Raw genomic sequence first — 19,697 nt, 5'->3', positions numbered from 1 at the left:
GATAAGTTGGTGTTTAATGGCTAGGTTTGATGATAGTTGGATATGGCATAGGAGACTCTTTCATATGAACTTTGACAACATTATTAAAGCTGGTAAGATCAAGGTGGTAAGAGGATTACCGGAGCTGGACAAACCTAAGAATTCTTTGTGCAGAGAATATGAACTTGGGAAGATGTCTTCCTAAAATTTTAAAGGTAAGTCTTTCTCAGCAGAAAATTTACTTGATCTTGTGCATACTGACTTGTGTGGTCCTATGAAAACTAGAAGTATTCAGGGAGATAGGTATTTTATGATTCTTAGTGATGACTGCTCAAGAATGATGTGGATCACATTCTTGAAAGACAAGTCTGAAGCATTTGGAAAGTTCAAAGCTTTCAGAGAATTAGTAGAGAAAGAAAGTGGTAAAAAGATAAAGTGCTTGAGAACTAATCAAGGAGGAGAATCACTTCTGATGAATTCAATAAGTACTTTGAAGATAACAGTATCAAGAGGCAGTTGTTTGCCCCAAGGAAACCACAACAAAATGGCATAGCAGAAAGAAATAACAGGACTATAGTTGAAGCAGATAGAACTATGTTGATCCAAGGAAAGGTTGCTCACACTTTTTGGAGAGAAGCAGTGAGTACTGCAGTCTACACTATGAACTAGGTACTCATCAAGAAAGCTAAAGATAAAACCCCTTATGAGTATTGGACTGGGAAAAATCTCACTGTGAGTTACTTTAAAGTGTTTGGTAGTAAGTGCTATATCAAGAGAGGTGAACATTTGAGAAAATTTGATGCAAAATGTGATGAAGGAATATTTATGGGATATTCCACTAAGAGCAAAGCTCTCAAGTGTTACAACAATAGAACTCAGAAGATTGTTCAAATTATCAATATCAGGGTTGAGGAATTCCCTGAGGAACCTGAGGAAACATGTAGCGAAGAAGTGGAAGATGAACCGGGTCTAGCTTTCTGGGAACTGGTTAAGAAAGAAATTTGTAAAGATCTTAATGTTCCTATACCGGTAGAAGCTACAGTAAGAGAAGAAGAAGAGGTTAGTGAAGAAGAAGAAGAAAAGTGACCAGATCAGGCTAGAATCATTCCTAGATATGGGAAGCTACACCATGATCCAAAGCAAATCATAGGAGACAAAGATGCAGGGATACTCACAAGAAGAAAAGTGAAAGAAAACTCTTGCATGATTTCTAAATTTGAACCCAAGACATAAAGAGAAGCTCTTACAGATGAAGACTGGATTAAAGCAATGGAAGAGGAGCTAGACCTGATAGAAAAGAATGTGACATGGTCTTTGGTGCCTACACCGGAACATAAAAATGTCATAGGTACCAAATGGGTCTTCCAGAATAAGCTAAATGAAGAAGGCACAGTTGTCAGGAACAAGGCTAGGCTTGTATGTAAGGGATATGCTCAGGAGGAAGGAGAAGACTATGGAGAAACTTTTGCTCCTATGGCTAGATTAGAAGGTGTTTGAATGCTACTTGCATTTGCAGCATTTAAGGGATTTAAGGTTTATCAGATTGATGTAAAGTTTTCTTTTCTGAATGGAATCCTAGAAGAGGAAGTTTATATAGAGAAATCAGAAGGGTTTGCCTTATCAGGATGTAGTCACATGGTGTGTAGATTACACAAAGCCCTGTATGGACTGAAATAGGTAGCTAGGGCATTGTATGAAAGACTAAACTCTCATCTTGTGAAGATTGGATTTCAAAGAACTAGTGAAGATAGCAACATCTACTTGAAATCAGAAGGTGATCAGATTCTGATTTGTGAAGTGTTTGTGGATGACATAATCTTTGGAGGAGATGATAAAATGAGTCATACATTTGCAAATGAAATGAAGAAAGAGTTTGAGATGTCTTTAATAGGACAGATAAAATTCTTCATTGGTTTACAGATTCAACAAATGAAAGAGGGTATCTTTATTACCCAGTCCAAGTATGTCAAAGAGGTCTGAAGACTTTTGGCATGGAGGAAAGCAAACCGGTTGGTACACCGATGGTGACTGGCTGTAAACTGACCAAGGAAGATGACTCAGCACTAGTGAATGAAAAAGAGTATCGGTAAGTGATCGGTAAACTACACTATGTGGTGCACAACAGACCGGATATTGCTCATGTAGTGGGCATAGTAGCTTGTTTTCAAAAATGTCCGAGAGCATCCCACTTGGTAGTTGTGAAGAGGATTCTTAGATATCTGAAAGGAACAATTGATTATGGATTGTGGTATACATATAATGGTGACTATAATCTCAAAGTATATACCGATGCCGAATGGGCAGGTAATGTGGAGACCAGAAGAGCACAACCAGTGGAGCATTATTTCTCGATGGAAGATTAGTCTCATGGACAAGCAAGAAGCAGAGATATGCTTCTTAATCTGCAATCGAAGCAGAATATGTGGTAGCATTTATGAACTGCACTCAAGCAATTTGGATGAAGCATGTATTGGAAGGTTTCAAGGTACTTGTATCTGAATCAGTGAACATATTTTGTGGTAACACAAGTGTAATAAACATCTCCAAGAATCCGGTATTGCATGCTAGAACTAAGTACATTGAGCTTAAATATCATTTCTTGAGAGAGAAAGTTCAGAATAAGGAGGTTGTATTACAACATGTTTCCAGTTTAGAGTAGCTAGTAGATATATTCACTAAGCCCTTACCGAAGACTACATTTACCTATTTGAGAGGTGAATTAGGGGTTCTGCCCCTCCATGAAATCAATTAAGGTTGTGTGCTCCGCATCAGTCAAGTACTATAGCATCAACTATTTTAGGATTGATGTGCTGATGGAAGCTACTCCTTAGGGGTAGCAACATAGTAGATTTTGGAATCTTATGCCTCCACTTTGGCATTGCTATCAAAGGGGGAGAGGATATATGATAGATGTATGGGAAGAAGATATCTGATGTATGGAGGAGAAGATATCTAATAATGCAGATACACTGATCTATGAGGTTTTCAGTTGCAATGCTACACTGAGTATTGCAATCAATGCTAAAGGGGGAGATTGTTGGATATCATTGGCATATGATGAACCAGTATGTTGATATGATGATAATGTATGTTGTCATTGATGTCAAATAAGTGTAAGTGCACCGATGTGTAGATTGGAAGAAGTTGGTGAACTGGTGTTAGGGTTTCACTAAGTGTGATTAGTGGTTGATAGTCTCAGCTCTATGGTTATCAGTTTGGTGATCCAGCTTGTGTGTTAAACTAATGATACTCTATGATGAGTTAGCTAAGAGATGTGATCGAGGTGCCATGTCAAATTTGTGTGCATGAAGGATTGAGGCATAAGAAGATCGACCATGTTTGAAGTCTACCTCGGGAATGATCATTCTTCTTAGTGGTATGAGAAGAGAATGTGATGGGTTACTCATTCCCATGTGCAGCGATGAATGAATGATGCATATTATCTTGTGATCTGTTTGAAATTGTAATGCTCTATGTAATATGTTTGGATGGTCAAGATTGGACCGCCTGTGTTGTAAACCTAAGCATCTTAGGGTTTAGGGTTTATGTTACTGACCTATCTGTTGTCTATAAGGTTGATGATGTTTGTTATTGAAAAGTTGTTGGAAAATGTTGTGTGTATGTATCCGAGTGAAGAGATACTTGATACTTGCCAGACAAGTAAGAGGGAAACTACAAAGTGTGATTGTAGAGTAGAGGATATGAAAAGGATCTGCCTTGGCATGTAGTGCTATTATCAGATCGTAGTTTTTCTTGTTGTCTTCTAATCATTTCAACAGATGGAAAATCCCTTTATCGGGTAGCTTTAACAAGCTTATTGTAAAACCTGTAACCAGGTGACTCAAGATCATTGAGTTCTTTAAATCCTCTAGCGAGGTAACCTTTAATAGGGTTTCAACCTTTAACAGGGTATATAGCCATCCCTTAACCGAGTGATCTCTAACAGGATCGGTTCCTAGCAGAACCTTATTGTAAAGTCTTTAACCAGACTAGGCTCCTAACATGGCGAGATTCAAAAGAGTTCAAAACAAGCTTGTGGCTATTCATCCCCACCGTGGTTTTCTCCATTTGGGTTTCCACGTGAAAAATCTGTGTGTTATGTGTTATGCATTTTTCATGTGATGTTTATGAAGTATTTGGTTGAAAGATAATTCATGCAAGGTTAATAGGTTATGGTATTTTTAGTATACCACATGCATATATTTATGGGTAAAGTTGTTGTTGCATAATTGATCGTATTTGAAGTATTCAAACCTATCAGTTTATGGTGTCTAGTGTCTTACTATGTTTAACTGGTATCACCATGGTTAAGTTCCATAATGGTGATAACCAGTTGGTTTTTGCTTTAGCTAGATAAGTTGTTAGGAGAGTTTTTACCTATACTGATTCACCCCCCCCCTCTCAGTACCGGTTGGGGTATCTGTTGTTCATCATTATTCATCATCCACAACCATTCTCCCTCTCTTTTTTGTATGTAGGTTGTAGGTGCGTAGTTGTAATTGCAGGTTTGGGCTTCATTTGCAGAGATGAAAGAACCCTTTTCATTTCGCAGATTTTGTGGCATACCACGTACATTCCTGCCACGGTCCTGACGAATTTTCTCCAAATTTGCAAGGCAGATCCATGTCAGATTAATTATTTGAAATCGGAAGTTACAATGCGACCCTGAACTGGTAGCACCTCATTTCACTCATTTCCTCTCTCTTGTCCACATAGTCAACAAGTCAACTTTCTCATTTACAAAAGAGGGTAAATTGCACTTCAACCAGTTGCAATCCACTCAAAATTCACATCCTTGTTTCCCTTGGATTTGGATCTAGCGGATTCAAGCCCCTCTTTTGAATGTAAAGTTCTTCCCAAGTGTAAATCATCCTAGTGGCTTCCTTTCTCTCCCCTAGGTGGGGAGTCACTAGGATCCAATTTTCCACTTTACAACAGGTTCAACATATCATGCCCACAAAAGGAGAGTATGTCTCTCACATTCCAAAGGGTGTATGAGACACCTTCTGAGGAATATAATTAAAATTACACATCAAATTTCCCTTGTATCTCCCAATCCCCATCTCAAAGTGTAAGCATAAAACAATTGGAGTTCCACTTAATAGTATGGTGGTGCTCATACCACATGAAAAATCGTGGGAACCCATGCCCCTTCAATTAACATTCACATAATAGAATTGTGGTAATTGCTACTCATTCCCTTCAAGTAACATTCACGTAATAGAATGGTAGTACTCATACCACATAGAAATACCATGGGTACTCATACCCCTTCCTAAGAGTGCCACACCCTACTAGAACAACCCGAGATACTCTTTCTTTTCACCATGGAACGATAGGTTTTCTCCTCAACACAAAGCAAAACAATGCAATCAAAATGAAATAAATTTAACAAGCAACTCATTGATATGCCAAAGTATAACCTACAAGAATGAAAAAATCATTGTTACCACTAGAAAATTATTAGAAAAGGGACATGAGTCCTCAAGAAAGTTTCCAAAGATGTGTGCATGTAATTTTGAACATATAAAATGAGCTAAATTAATATTAACCTATTCTATCCAAATAAAATAAACACTCATGATTAAGCACGAGTTAATAAAATATGATGAAAACATAAAAATCTCATCATATTAACCCTTTTTGCACCATGGAATGGTTGTTGTGGTAGAAGATGGAGGGAGAGGGATTGAGGATAAAATCAAGCCCATGGAGATTATCCTCGGGAAGATTGAATGGACAAGATGGACTTGGGTACTCTGGAGAACCTTTAGACATGGGCAAGTTCTTTGAGCAATGTGTCATGGTACCACATGTATTAAGGCCCATGTCTTATGTCCAAAGAGTCCATGCCTTTCTACAACTTGGACAATGTAGAGGATTGGAGGGGATCCAATTAGAATTTTGAATGTGCCAGAGGATGGTTAAGGGGTTAATATATTGTAATCCACATAATGAAAAGTGAGTAAAATAAACAATTAAATAAATAGGACATTTGTTTATTTTTTTAGATGAGGATGGGGAACTTAAGTAAAAGAATATTTAAATTTATTTATCTAAAGCGGACATTAAAATAAATATGATTAAGTGATTTAGGTTCTACATGGGATGTGGGCGAATAGTGATTTTATTAATTAAATAATAAAATATTAATAAAAGAATAAAATCACATAATTAATTAAATAATTAAAGTTTATATTCAATGAATTATAGAAGAAATAGTAACATATATTACACATCAATCTCTAGGAAAAAGTTGTAAATAATTATCGAGCCAATCACATCGAACTTTATTTTTGTCAATCACGTGCAAGAAGAATATGCAGTCTCGCTTTAGATAAAGCTGGATGCAGGCCAGGGACCCACAGAGGAATAGGATTCCAACTTCGATTTTCCGACAGATTGGTTTGCAATAGTAGTCAAGTCATAGCTGCCTCCACTACTCCCTATTAAACGCTCTCTGGGTTTCATTCATCCACACATGAAAATTTCTCTTATATTTTTCTACTCTAAGAATGGCGAAGGCTTGTCTTGTCATATTCGTATTCACATTGCTTTCTCTCTCTGCCATTTTGGGCACTGCTGAGAGTGAAGATGGAAGAGAGGCTTACATTGTTCATATCCTCAAGTCCATGAAACCCCAACACTTCACTTCGCACCAGCACTGGTATGCTTCAATGCTTGACCAGGTCGTGCAGTCAGAGCCGAGTGCAAATCAGATGTTATATACATATGACACTCTCTTGCACGGCTTTGCTGCGCGGCTGAGCAAGGCAGAGGCCCAGGCAATGGAGTCTACAGACGGGTGCTTGGCTGTCATTCCCTCTTCCCTCAATAAAATTGCCACCACGCACACACCAGAGTTCCTGGGTCTCTCCTCCTCCTCTGGATTGTGGTCGCACTATACATATGGCAAAGATATCATAGTGGGCATGATCGACACAGGAATATGGCCTGAAAGCAAAAGCTTCAAAGATGAAGGCCTTGGGGCCGCTCCGGCTAGATGGAAAGGCACTTGTGAAAACGGGCGGGGCTTCGATTCCTCCAACTGCAATGGAAAAATCATTGGAGCTCGATACTTCTCCAAAGGCTACGAAGCGCAGAACCCGTTTCCGATTAACGAGACTTTGGAGTACAAATCTCCGAGAGACAACAATGGGCATGGCACCCATACAGCCTCGACCGTTGCTGGTGCTGCAGTTTCCGGGATCAGTTACTTTGGCTTTGCCAACGGGACGGCCAGAGGAATGGCCCCTCAAGCCAGGCTGGCCATCTACAAAGCCTGTTGGGAAGATGGTTGCTATGACACGGACACCGTTGCTGCCATGGAACAGGCCATTGCTGATGGCGTGGACGTCATTTCTATTTCAATTGGGTCACGAGATAGGGCATTTTACAGTGATAACAGAGCTATTGCAGCGTTTGGGGCCATCGAAAAGGGTGTTTTTGTTTCTGCCGCGGCAGGAAACGCTGGACCTTATGCTTCCACTCTTGGTAACGTTTCGCCCTGGATTACTACTGTGGGTGCGAGCAGCATCGATAGAGATTTTCCTGCATCTGTTGTTTTGGGCAGCCAAGAGATGTACAAAGGCACTTCCACCTACAGCCGACTAGATGATGCAACCTTGCAACAGCCTCTGCCATTGGTCTACGTATCCACCAACGACAGCACAAGTTATTGTGTCCCTGGCAGCCTTGATCCCAATTTGGTTAAGGGCAAAATTGTGGTCTGTAATCAAATATCCTCCTTCAGAGAAGTGGCGAGAGCAGGAGGTGCAGGAATGATTGGTGCAAACGATGAACGTTATGGGTCACAGCAGCGCATTACAAATCCAAATATTCTGCCGGCTATTAGCGTGAGTTTGACGACTGGAGAAAAAATCAAAGATTACATCAAAAGCACCGGGAATAACGCAACCGCTACCATGAATCTCAAAGGATTGACGGTTGTGGGAAAAGAAACAACTGCTCCCATTGTGGCTTCCTTTTCTTCGAGGGGGCCTAGTGAAGCGTATCCGCAAGTTCTCAAGCCGGATATGACTGCACCGGGTTTGAACATATTGGCAGCATACGCCGGAGAGTTTCCCTACAGCATCCTTTCAGGAACTTCCATGTCGTGCCCTCACGTCAGCGGCATAGCAGCGCTGATAAAAGCCATACACCCTACATGGAGCCCTGCCGCTATCAAGTCTGCGCTCATGACCTCATCCTACTTGACTGACAATTCAGAGCAGCCCATCAAGATTTCAAATACAATGAAAGAAGCCGATCCCTTTGCGTTGGGTGCGGGTCACGTGGATCCAAATGCTGCGGTAGACCCGGGGCTTGTCTACGACATGGTGCCTCAAGATTACATCACCTTCCTCTGCTCTCTCAACTACACAGAACAACAGCTTTCTCTTCTTACAAAGGAGTCAGTTTCCTGTCCTAACTCCAGTTTGGAAGCCGACGATCTCAACTATCCATCATTTTCCGTTGTGATGAAATCAGGGAGCAATTCAGTTCAGGTAAAGAGGAGAACAGTGACATATGTAGGTACAGGGTCTGATGCAGTGTACCAAGTGAGTGTAAAGAACCCTGCTGGCATCACTATAAGCGTGGAACCTCAAACGTTAAAGTTCGGAAAGCCCTTGGAAACTGCCAGCTATAGCGTAAAAGTCGAAGGCACAGTCGCTTCTAGCACTGACACAGCTGCGTTTGGAGAGATAATGTGGAAATGTACTCACGGAGGATCACAGATTGTCCGAAGCCCAGTTGCCGTTAGCAATGAAGCTTGACAGTGACTGTCTCATCGTATCATTATATATAATTTATAATATTAAGAATGTAACGTTAAGTACATCTTACAAATTTAGCTCAGAAAGAGCCCTTCGCATATGTTGTGGGATGACTTGACTATATATATTAATCATTTTCATAAGTATATTTATATGTATGTGCACCTTCCCATTTAAATTTGATATTACCATTTATCATCTTTAATTAGAACATCACATTGCCTAATTCTCAGTTGATTTTTTTTCTATTCCTGTATTTAATTTGCAAGCATTCGAATTTTTTTCTATTTCGTATAAGACTTTCCACATTATTGTTTAGGTCAGAGGTTTAAGTTTAACGTAAAAAACTTTACTTTCCTTAAGCTCTTTTCTTTTAGCGTATTATCCAAGAGTTCTTGTGCTTGCTCATTGTTTTCCATGTTACATGCAATGACTTTAAGGTTAGCCACAACATCTACATCTGCTAGAATTCCTCTATTCTTTGATGGATGACCATTCACTGTTTCTAAATGCACACATTGGCCGACGCAAGAAGAATGCTGGTATAGATTAAAATTTTAATCTGACTATTCTCCAATCATATTTTATTTGAAAATTTCTTATGTTCTTTCAACAAAATATTTTTGTCATACCCTACAATCAATGCCGTTTCATGAGACCACATTTTCTTGAAGCTTTTCAATTTGTGTGCTTTAATTATTATTCAACAGTTTTACATGCATGTCTACCAAGGAACTCGCAACGTCAAAATCGAGTAAATTTCTCTTATGTTATTCTGTGTCCATACTTGTTCTAAAGCACAGAATTGGGCTTTATGCCTTCCAAATTACTTTTTCCTCCACAGTTTACGGATGTCAAATGATATTGATGAAGTTTCAATCATTTAAACGTCGACCTAAGCCTTCAGTCTTATATAAACTATTTCATCCAGAAAAACTACATAAAAACGAGACACTATAGTGAGTAAACTTGCTCATTAAACAATAACGTAAAATATTCCCTTTTCTTTTTATCCATTCACCAATGCTATCCACGTAACTTTATCCAAGGAATCAAAAATCTCACGTGAAAAGACACGCTGACGTAATTTTTTCTCTGATTTTCCACATTTTGCGAGAAGTCATTAAAGTGGAAGTGGGGCAATAATGTTAGATCCCATGTCTTATTCTAGAATCACGTCACAATTATTAATTTTTTTATAAATATATTAATGAAAATAACAAGTCACAAATAAATATGTAATCTTATATATTAAAAATAAAGTTATATAGGAGAAGTGTACCACTAACAAATTTTAAACAATATGTTGGATTTCAATGATTTTTGGGGGTTGTTTTCATATGCGACTTAACAGCTTATAGTTTTTGTTTTTGTTTCTAGGTAGTAATGACAAAGTGTGGGATTCATTATGAGCACAACGGTAAAAAACATACACATTTCAAAGAGTCCCCTGATACCTACTAAAAGATGTCCCAACAATCGTGCACTTAAAATTGTCAATACTTATGCACAAATGGTCCAATAGGGACACACAAATGTCTCATTAGTTGTGCACAAATGGACCAATTATGGTCCAAAAATGCTAAAACCTGACTAGCTATTGATACATGCTAAATTTATTAAAAAAACTTTTAGTTATCATTTATTTAGTTTCTTTAAAGTTAGTAATTGGTGGGTTGTGTGCATAAGGAGTGAACAGTTTATTGGAACTATAATGGCTACTAGTTCTCTTCCACTTTATATAAAATAATATATATTAAAATTATATATTAAATAATAATTTAATTTTATAGAAATTGGGATTCTTTTTACTTTTTGTTTTTTAATTTATATATTTTTATTTTTATTTAATTCATATTTATTTATATTCTTATATATGACTATTATTTATTATGTCTATTTATGTATTTAGTTTTAGACATTTAATTCTATATCAAATTTATCATAGTTTTGTTTGTATAGCCAAAAAGATAGTTGTTTGGTATTTTGATCATAAATTTTGAAAGAACACACAATTGCAACTACTTGTACATGTTCGAAGAATCATGAGATTAAAGTTGGTTTTCTCTCAAAATCATGTACAATCAATTCCACAAATGTGAATGCAACCTTAAATATCTTAAATTTTAGATCTAAACTTTAGTTATCTTTTACCCATTTTATTTCTCTCAAATCTTATAATTTGGTATTTTTCTTTTACTTCATTTCATGGCCCTTTCGTAACTAATTTGATAAATTTTATTTAATGGACCCCATTAAGTACTTCATTTTCGTTTAGATCATTTCTTATATTTGGTGCATACTTTGCATTTATGTTCTTGGCTTGGAAGGATAATTCATGACCTATTATATCTTGGTCAATCTTTACAAGTACTCACTTGTGTAGTATTAGAACTCTCTGTTTTATTTGTGGTACTTTAGTGTCATAATATGATTATAATGTGTATTCAAGATTTAAGTGGAGTTTATAAATATTGCATTAACCACAAATTGGCCTTGTGAAGAGTTGTCTTCACAATTGCGAGTTGCGCTTGATATTTTCACATCTTTTTGGACAAAAATAGCTTATGAATATATAAATCATTCACTATATGATACTTTTTTATGTTGGTTGTATACCAAAAGTTTAAGAGAAACATTTTAATCTTTGAAATGAACTAATGAAAAATATATATTTGTTATGTAATTATTGAAAAATATCTTGACCAAATATTTGTGTCATATTAATCTTCCTACAGAACTTCTTTACAAAAAAATAAATAAATATTTACTAGTTTTCTTTTTTATTATATGCATGCATATTTTCGCCTTCAACATATGGTTTTTTAATGATACTTTCATAAATCTTATATAAAACTAACTTTTATTGTTTGATTATTAGAATAAATTATATATTTGAAAACTAGAAATTAAATCCTACATTTGATATTTCCAATATTAATGTTCTATGTGTAAATTCTTGAAATTTATGTTTGAACTATGACGATTTTTATTATCAATAAAAATGTATCCACTTATGAGGTAAAAAGTAGACTCATTGTTTAACACCCATATAGATCTCATTTCTTTATAACCTTTTACAATTAAATTATGGTTTAATTATCCTCCTTTTTCTTGGATTCCCTCTAATAGGTGTTATGCAAAAAATAAATTTCTTAAATGTCATTACATAACAACCTATCATGCTAAATGTATGTTAGATTGACTGATAATAGTGATAATAAAATGGTAAGAAAGTTTCAATTAAAATTTAATGTTGTGGACTTTAGGTATCATTCTAAATCTCCTTAAATTGAAATGGCTTAAACATAAGCCACTAAAAAGTGATCCATAGAGATAAGGTGATTTCTAGATAACGAATGTATGAACATTAATGAAAATAGATAAGAAATGAACCTCAAGACAAACATAGCATATGAATATTACACTCCATATATTATTTCATAAAGATATTTTCATAAAGGTGGGTAGAAAACTAAATGAAAAATGACATTGATAATTTCACCATTATATCATGAAATAAATTTACTACTATATTAAATGTTAATATTAATTCAACATTAACTTTTTTTATATATTTAAAATATTAAAAATAAAGAAAATATTTTCCTTCCTTATTTTCTTTAATCTTTCTCTAATTAAAATTTTTATTTGTACAAGAGAATTTTTGCTTGTCATTTATTTAATCTTTTTACTATTCACTATAAATATCAAATAGTCAATACTGCTTACTATTATTAAAAAAATATAGAAAGTTTACGTGGTTTAAGAATAACCCTTAATATTATTTTCAATCAAACAACAATGTCCAATGGTGCTTTAAATCAAGGTATATCCAGGTACCCACACTCGCATGTAGCTTCCTTTATCCAGAAATATGATAGAAAGTTCAAAAGCAACTATGGTTTTTCCACACGGTTATGTCGCAGCCATCAGTTCCTATAAAACGCTGTCTCGTTTACATTCATCCATATAAAAGATATTTCTCTTATACTATTCTTCTAAAAGAATGGCGAAGGCTTGTCTTGTCACCTTCGTATTCACACTGCTTTCTCTCTCTGCCCTTTTGGGTACCGCTGAAAGTGAAGATGGAAGAAAGGCTTACATTGTTCATGTCCTAAAATCCATGAAACCCCAACACTTCACTTCGCACCACCACTGGTGTGCTTCAGTGCTTGACCAGGTCGTGCTGTCGGATCCGAGTGTGAATGAGATATTATATACATATGATACTCTCTTGCACGACTTTGCTGCGCGGCTGAGCAAGGCAGAGGCCCAGGCCATGGAGGTTATGGACGGCTGCTTGGATGTCATCCCCTCCTCCCTCAATAAAATTTCCACCACGCGCACACCAGAGTTTCTTGGTCTCTCCTCCTCCTCTGGATTGTGGTCGCGCTACTCTACATATGGCAAAGATATCATAGTGGGCATGATCCTACGGGAATATGGCCTGAAAGCAAAAGCTTCAAAGATGAAGGTTTGGGACCCGCAGCTCCCACTGGATGGAAAGGCGCGTGCGAAAGTGGGAGGGGCTTTGATTCCTCCAACTGCAATGGAAAAATCATTCGAGCTAGATACCTCTCGAAAGGCTACGAATCGGAGAACCCGAGTCCGATTAACGAAACTTTGGAATACAAATCTCCCAGAGACAACGATGGGCATTGTTAATATCTGATCGGGGGTTTAGTTTTATTTAGATTAATTTTTTATTAGTTTATTTTATTAGGTTTTTATATTCAAATTGTCATTGTTTCCATTCTTTTTTCTATCTGCTAACAGAGATTCCAAATTGTTATTTTCTGCCTGGGCTATCAGTGGTATCAGAGCTTTGGAGTTTGTAGTATATTTTTATGTGAAGCATCTGAAGATTGTAGCTTTCTACGTAATCAAAATACGGAAACAAAAATTGATTAGGTGAAATCAATTTATTTATTTTTACAAGAATTTTATATCTTGTTATATTTGGTAAAGTTGGGCAAGAGATTTTGAGCAATCCTATAAATTTGCAAACTGTGCAAATTCTATATACATTTATTTTCAATTTACAATGCAGTCTATTGTTTCATTGATTGGGGAAATATTAACTAGAAAAGATACTTGGTTGGAATGGCATAGAAAAGTGGAAACTACATTAATTTTTAATGATTTATGGTATAAAATATGTGATGGAGATACCCAACCTACAGAACCAACAGATGTTAAAGAAAAAGAATTTGGAATTATAAAAATTGAAAAGCCTTGGCTTTGATAAGAGCTTCAGTTAATGGAGATGTATATCGTCATATACAAGGATGCGAATTTGTTTGGGAAGCCCTTGACAAGTTAAAAAAATTATTTGATTCTCATTCAGAATTAAAATTTATTCAATTACAATTAAAATTGTTCAATCTTGAATTAAAAAATGGCAATGTTATGAGTTTGGCTTCTGAAATTAGAGCCATAAAACAAGACGTTAATGTTATTGGTGGGAAAGATGATATTTATCTCACTGCTTTTATTAAGGCACTCCTTCCAACACATTCTACTTATGTAGAGTCCCTTCAAGCAAGTAACCAATTGAAAACCATTACTTTTGATTTATTGGTTGAAAAGTTGGCTGAATGTGAAAAAGCTTTTGGAAGAAAAATAGATAATACTAATGAAAATGTTTGTTTTGCTCACCAAGAAAAACCTCTAAATAAGAGGCTCTTCAAGAGGAGGCTATAATGATAGAGGCAAAGGTAGAGATCAATGGAGGAAAAATGAAAATCAAAATGATAGGCAACATTTATATTGTAAAAGATGTGGTAGAAAAGGAAGTCATGAAGCACATGAATGCAAGTTGTCATGGGATAAGATAGAAAGTTTTAAAGAAAATATTTTTAAGCAAAATGATAAAGAAAAAGTTTATAATGATGATAAACATTCAGATGATAAAATTCCAGGAGCAGTCCAATTTGCTTGTGATAGTGATGGTGATCAATATGTGCTTTCTATTTCTGACTTTGCATCTAATCCTCATGGGATGATTCTTGGATCTTAGATACTGGAGCCACACAACATATGACATTCCGACGTGATTACTTTGATGAATTTTAAGAAAGTGCATGTGGTCCAATTTATTTAGTTGATAAATCAAGTCTCAAACCTATTGGAAAAGGAACTATTCGATTTAAGTTGCCTAATCTTCCAGACTTTGTGCTTCATGATGTATTGTTTATTCCTCAATTGTAACGTAATTTGTTATCACTAGTATTGATTCAACAACAAGGCTACTCTATTCTGTTAAAATATGGGCAAGTTATTGCTAGAAAACAATCAAATAATCAAGTTGAATTCACTGGATGTGAGGATGGAAGATTATTAAAACTAAATGGCATTTATTATTTTTCTAAAATTTTTACATATCTTACTGAATAAGGTAGTCTATCTCCTATTCTTTTATGGCATGCAAGAATTGGGCATATTGGTTATGATAACATTCATATCCTGCAAAAGAATGGTGTTGATGGCTTACCTGTTTTGCCTAAAACAACTGAAAAATGTGAAGCATGTATTCTTGCCAAGCAACATAGAAATTTTTTCCCTCCCTCCACTTGGAGAGCACAAAGAAAATTGCAGCTTATTTATTCTCATTTATGTGGGCCTTTACCACTAAATTTCGTGGGAGGATCTAAGTATTTCATGTTGTTTATTAATGATTATAGTCGCATGACTTGGATTTATTTCTTGTAGCAAAACTCAGAAGCTTTTGAAATTTTTAAAAGATTTCGTGTTATGATTAAAAAACAAGCTCAAACTCAAATTAGTACTCTTCGAACAGATAATGGTGGAGAATTTACTTCTCTAGTTTTTTAGGACTATCTACATCAAAATGGGATCCAACATCATCTTACTGTTCTAGGTACTCCTCAACAAAATGGTGTTGTTGAACAAATGAATAGAACTATCATGAATATGGTTCATGCAATGTTATATTTTAAAGGAATCAAATTACATTTTTGACCCCAGCAAAAGCTGTAGTTTATCTTCATAATAGATCTCCATCATCTGCATTACACCAATCTATTCCATATGAAGTGTGGTTTGGATATCCTCCTTCTATTCGACATCTTTGCATTTTTGGTTCCACTTTCTATGCTTTAATTCCCAAGGACAAAAGAAGTAAGTTGCAACATCACACTATTAAGTGTATTTTTCTTGGTTATTCAAAATATTCCAAAGCATATAGGTCGTATGATGAAGTCAACAAAACTTTCTTTATTCCATGTGATGTTGTATTTGTTGAAACCTCCAACGTTGATGAAAATTATGAATGTAAATTCAAACAACTTGATACAATTACAAATTTTTCTCCTTGAATAGAAAACTCTTGAGAGATTCCACATATAGAATCTATATCTCCAGGTAATCTAACTCATGTTGCTCCATCAATAAATGACCAAGAAGAAACCCATCATGATGAGCTTGAACTCTCTGAACCATTAACCACTAATGCAACATCTAGTAATGAAATAGTCACATCTTTTGTGCAACCAAAGTCTTCTCATAAGTGGGCAAAACAAGTCCAACAAACATTGAAAGATTTAAGACCTGATGAAATAGGTAAAATAGGTACAAGAAGCTCTTACAAAGAAAGGCTCCAAGCTCAAACCAATAGTGCTGATAACTTGGAGACCATTGGTGAACTCAATCTTATAATTGACTCTGAACCATCATCCTATAACGAAGCCAAAAATATTACACTATGGAGGAAAGCTATGCAAGATGAGTATGATGCACTTTTGAAAAATGGCAAATGGGAGTTGGTTGATCCTCCACTTGGTTGTAAACCTATTGACTGCAAGTGGATTTTCAAGAATAAATATAAAACAGATGGTACACTTGACAAACACAAAGCCCGACTTGTTGCCAAAGGTTATGCTCAGAAGGAGGGCATAGATTATGATGAAACCTTTGCACCTACAGCAAAATGGACCACTATTCGTGCTTTGTTGGCCCTTGCGGCTCAATATGGGTGGAAAATTCACCAAATGGATGTTAAAATAGAATTCTTAAATGGTGATCTCAAATAATCAGTTTATATGACTCAACCAGATGGGTATGCAGTCAATAGAAAAGAACATCAGGTATGCAAGCTTGTCAAATCATTATATGGTTTGAAACAAGCTCCACGAACTTGGCATGAAAAACTTATCGAGTATCTCTTAAAGTTGAATTTTCAGCATTTTGAATTTGATGATGCCACACTTTTTGTTAAAAAACATGATAACATTATTTCTTATCTTGTTGTTTATGTGGATGATTTATTTATCACTGGTCCCGATGAAAATAATATTCAAAACATGAAAGAACAACTGAAGCAAGGTTTTGATATGACTGATTTGGGCCATCTTCATTACTATTTGGGTATTGAGGTAACTCAAACACCTCATTTTACTTTTATCACCCAACAAAAATATATTGGTAAAATTTTGCAGAAGTTTGGCATGGCTGATTGTAAGCCCCTTATTACTCCTATGGAGAAAAATCTTAAGCTCTCTTCAGATGACCCTTAGCATTGGTTGATGTGACTATCTACAGGAAACTTGTTGGTAGTTTGATTTATGCTACAACTGTCCATCCGGATATTTCTTTTGCTATTGGAGTTCTTTCAAGGTTTATGCAACAACCTAGAGAAACTCATTGGTTAGCTGCCAAACACATTCTTCGCTATTCGCAATGTACTCAACACTATGGGCTCAAATACTCCAAGAACAACAAATTTTCTTTGGTTGTCTATTTCGATTTTGATTATGCAGGTGATTCCATAGATGGAAAATCTGCATCCGGGTATTTAATGTATCTTGGATCTGCTCTCATCTCTTGGAGATCTAAAAAGCAATCTATTCAAGCTGCCTCTTCTTCTGAAGCTGAATATATGGCCGCCTTTGAAGCAACTCGAGAAATCTTATGGCTTTGAAGAATTCTTGAAGACTTGCAGACACCACAGATTTTGTCAACTCCACTCTTCATTGACAATCAATCTGCTATAAAAATGGCAAAAAATCCAGTATTTCATGATCGCACCAAGCACATCAATACAAAGTTTCATTTGATTTGGCATTATGTGAAATATGACAGCATATACCTTAAATATTGCCCCACTACAGATCAACCAGTAGATATTCTTACCAAGGCTTTGGGCAGAGAAAAGTTTGAGAAGTTTAGAGAAATGCTCGGCTTAACCCCTTCAGATTAAGGGGGGGATGTTAATATCTCATCAAGGGTTTAGTTTTATTTAGATTAATTTTTCATTAATTTATTCAATTAGGTTTTTTCCATTCTAGCAGTTTTGTATAACAGTTTACAACTATTTTTGCCTCCTCTTATATCTGTTTGTTTATTTTATTTTGTTGTAACAGTTTTTGTGGGAATACAAATTATATTCAGATTGCCATTCTTTTCATTCTTTTTTCTATCTGCTAACAGAGATTCCAGATTGTTATTTTCTGCCTGAGGTATCAGGACATGGCACCCATATAACTTCAACCGTGGCTGGTGCCGCAGTTTCTGGATCAGTTACTTTGGCTTTGCCAATGGGGCGGCTAGAGGGATGGCCCCTCAGGCCAGGTTGGCCATCTACAAAGCCTGTTGGGAAGATGGTTGCTATGACACGGGCACCGTTGCTGCCATGGAACAAACCATTGTTGCCATGGAACAAACCTTTGCCGACAGCATCGAAATCATTTCTATCTCAATTGGCTCACCAGAAACGCCATTTACCGACGATAACAGAGCTATTGCAGCATTTAGGGCCATCGAAAAGGGTGTTTTTTTCTCTGCCTTGGTAGGAAACGATGAGCCTTATCCGTCTAGTCTTGGTAACGTTGCACCCTACATTACTACTGTGGGTGCAAGCAACATCAATAGAGATTTCCCTGCATCTGTTGTTTTGGGTAACCAAGAGATGTACAGAGGCACTTCCACGTACAGTCGACTAGATGATACAACCTTGCAATGGTCTTTGCCATTGGTCTACGTATCCACCAACACCAGCACAAGCTATTGTGTCCCTGGCAGCCTTGATCCCAAGTTGGTTAAGGACAAAATCATGGTTGGTGATCAGATAATGTCCTATAAAGAAGTGGCTAGAGAAGGGGGTGCAGGAAAGATTGGTGCAAATGATGAGCGTTATGGGTCAGAGCAGTGCATTACAAATCCAAATATTCTATCGGCTATTAGCGTGAGTTTGACGACTAGAGAAAAAATCAAAGATTACATCAAACGCACTGGGAATAATGCAACCGCTACCATGAATCTCAAAGGATTAATGGTTGTGCGAAAGGAAACAACTGCTCCCATTGTGGCTTCCTTTTCTTCGAGGGGGCCTAGTGAAGCGTATCGGCAAATTCTCAGGCTAGATATGATTTCACCGGGTTTGAACATATTGGAAGCATACGCCGGAGAGTTTCCCTACAACATCCTTTCTGGAACTTCCATGTCGTGCCCTCACGTCAGCGGCATAGCAACACTAATAAAAGCCATACACCCTACATGGAGCCCTGCTGCTATCAAGTCTGTGCTCATGACGTCACCCTACGTGACTAATAATGCAGATCAGCCCATCAAGGATTCAAATACAATTAAATAAGTGGATCCCTTTGCATTGGGCGTGGGTCATGTGGATCCAAATGCTGCGGTAGACCCGGGGCTTGTCTACGACATGGTGCCTCAAGATTACATCACCTTCCTCTGCTCTCTCAACTACAAAGAACAACATATTTCTCTTCTTACAAAGGAGTCAGTTTCCTATCCCAACTCCAGGTTGGAAGCCGACAATCTCAACTATCCATCATTTTCTATGTTGATGAAATCATGGAGCAATTTGGTCTAGGTAAAGAGAAAAACAGTGACATATGTGGGCATAGGGGCTGATGCAGTGTACCAAGTGAGTGTGAAGAACCCTGCTGGTGCACTATA

The 19,697-nt window shown here is 36.6% G+C and overlaps 2 protein-coding genes across 2 annotated transcripts; both read left to right on the top strand.

Annotated features, from left to right (window-relative positions):
* Positions 1-6,454: 6,454 nt before the first annotated feature.
* LOC131034692 (subtilisin-like protease SBT1.4) lies at positions 6,455-8,947 on the top strand. Its single transcript, XM_057966261.2, has one exon. It carries the CDS (start codon positions 6,495-6,497, stop codon positions 8,754-8,756), a length of 2,262 nt encoding a protein of 753 aa, XP_057822244.1. The 5' UTR covers positions 6,455-6,494; the 3' UTR covers positions 8,757-8,947.
* Positions 8,948-18,330: 9,383 nt separating this feature from the next.
* Positions 18,331-19,368, top strand: LOC131034693 (subtilisin-like protease SBT1.5). The gene has a single exon (XM_057966262.2). The coding sequence runs from the start codon at positions 18,331-18,333 to the stop codon at positions 19,366-19,368; it is 1,038 nt and encodes a 345-aa protein (XP_057822245.2).
* Positions 19,369-19,697: the final 329 nt, after the last annotated feature.

Source organism: Cryptomeria japonica, chromosome 5 (assembly GCF_030272615.1).
Source record: "Cryptomeria japonica chromosome 5, Sugi_1.0, whole genome shotgun sequence".
Classification (NCBI taxonomy): Eukaryota; Viridiplantae; Streptophyta; class Pinopsida; order Cupressales; family Cupressaceae; genus Cryptomeria; species Cryptomeria japonica.
The sequence above is the reverse complement of the archived record's forward strand: the minus strand, read 5'-3'. Positions and strand labels throughout refer to the sequence as shown.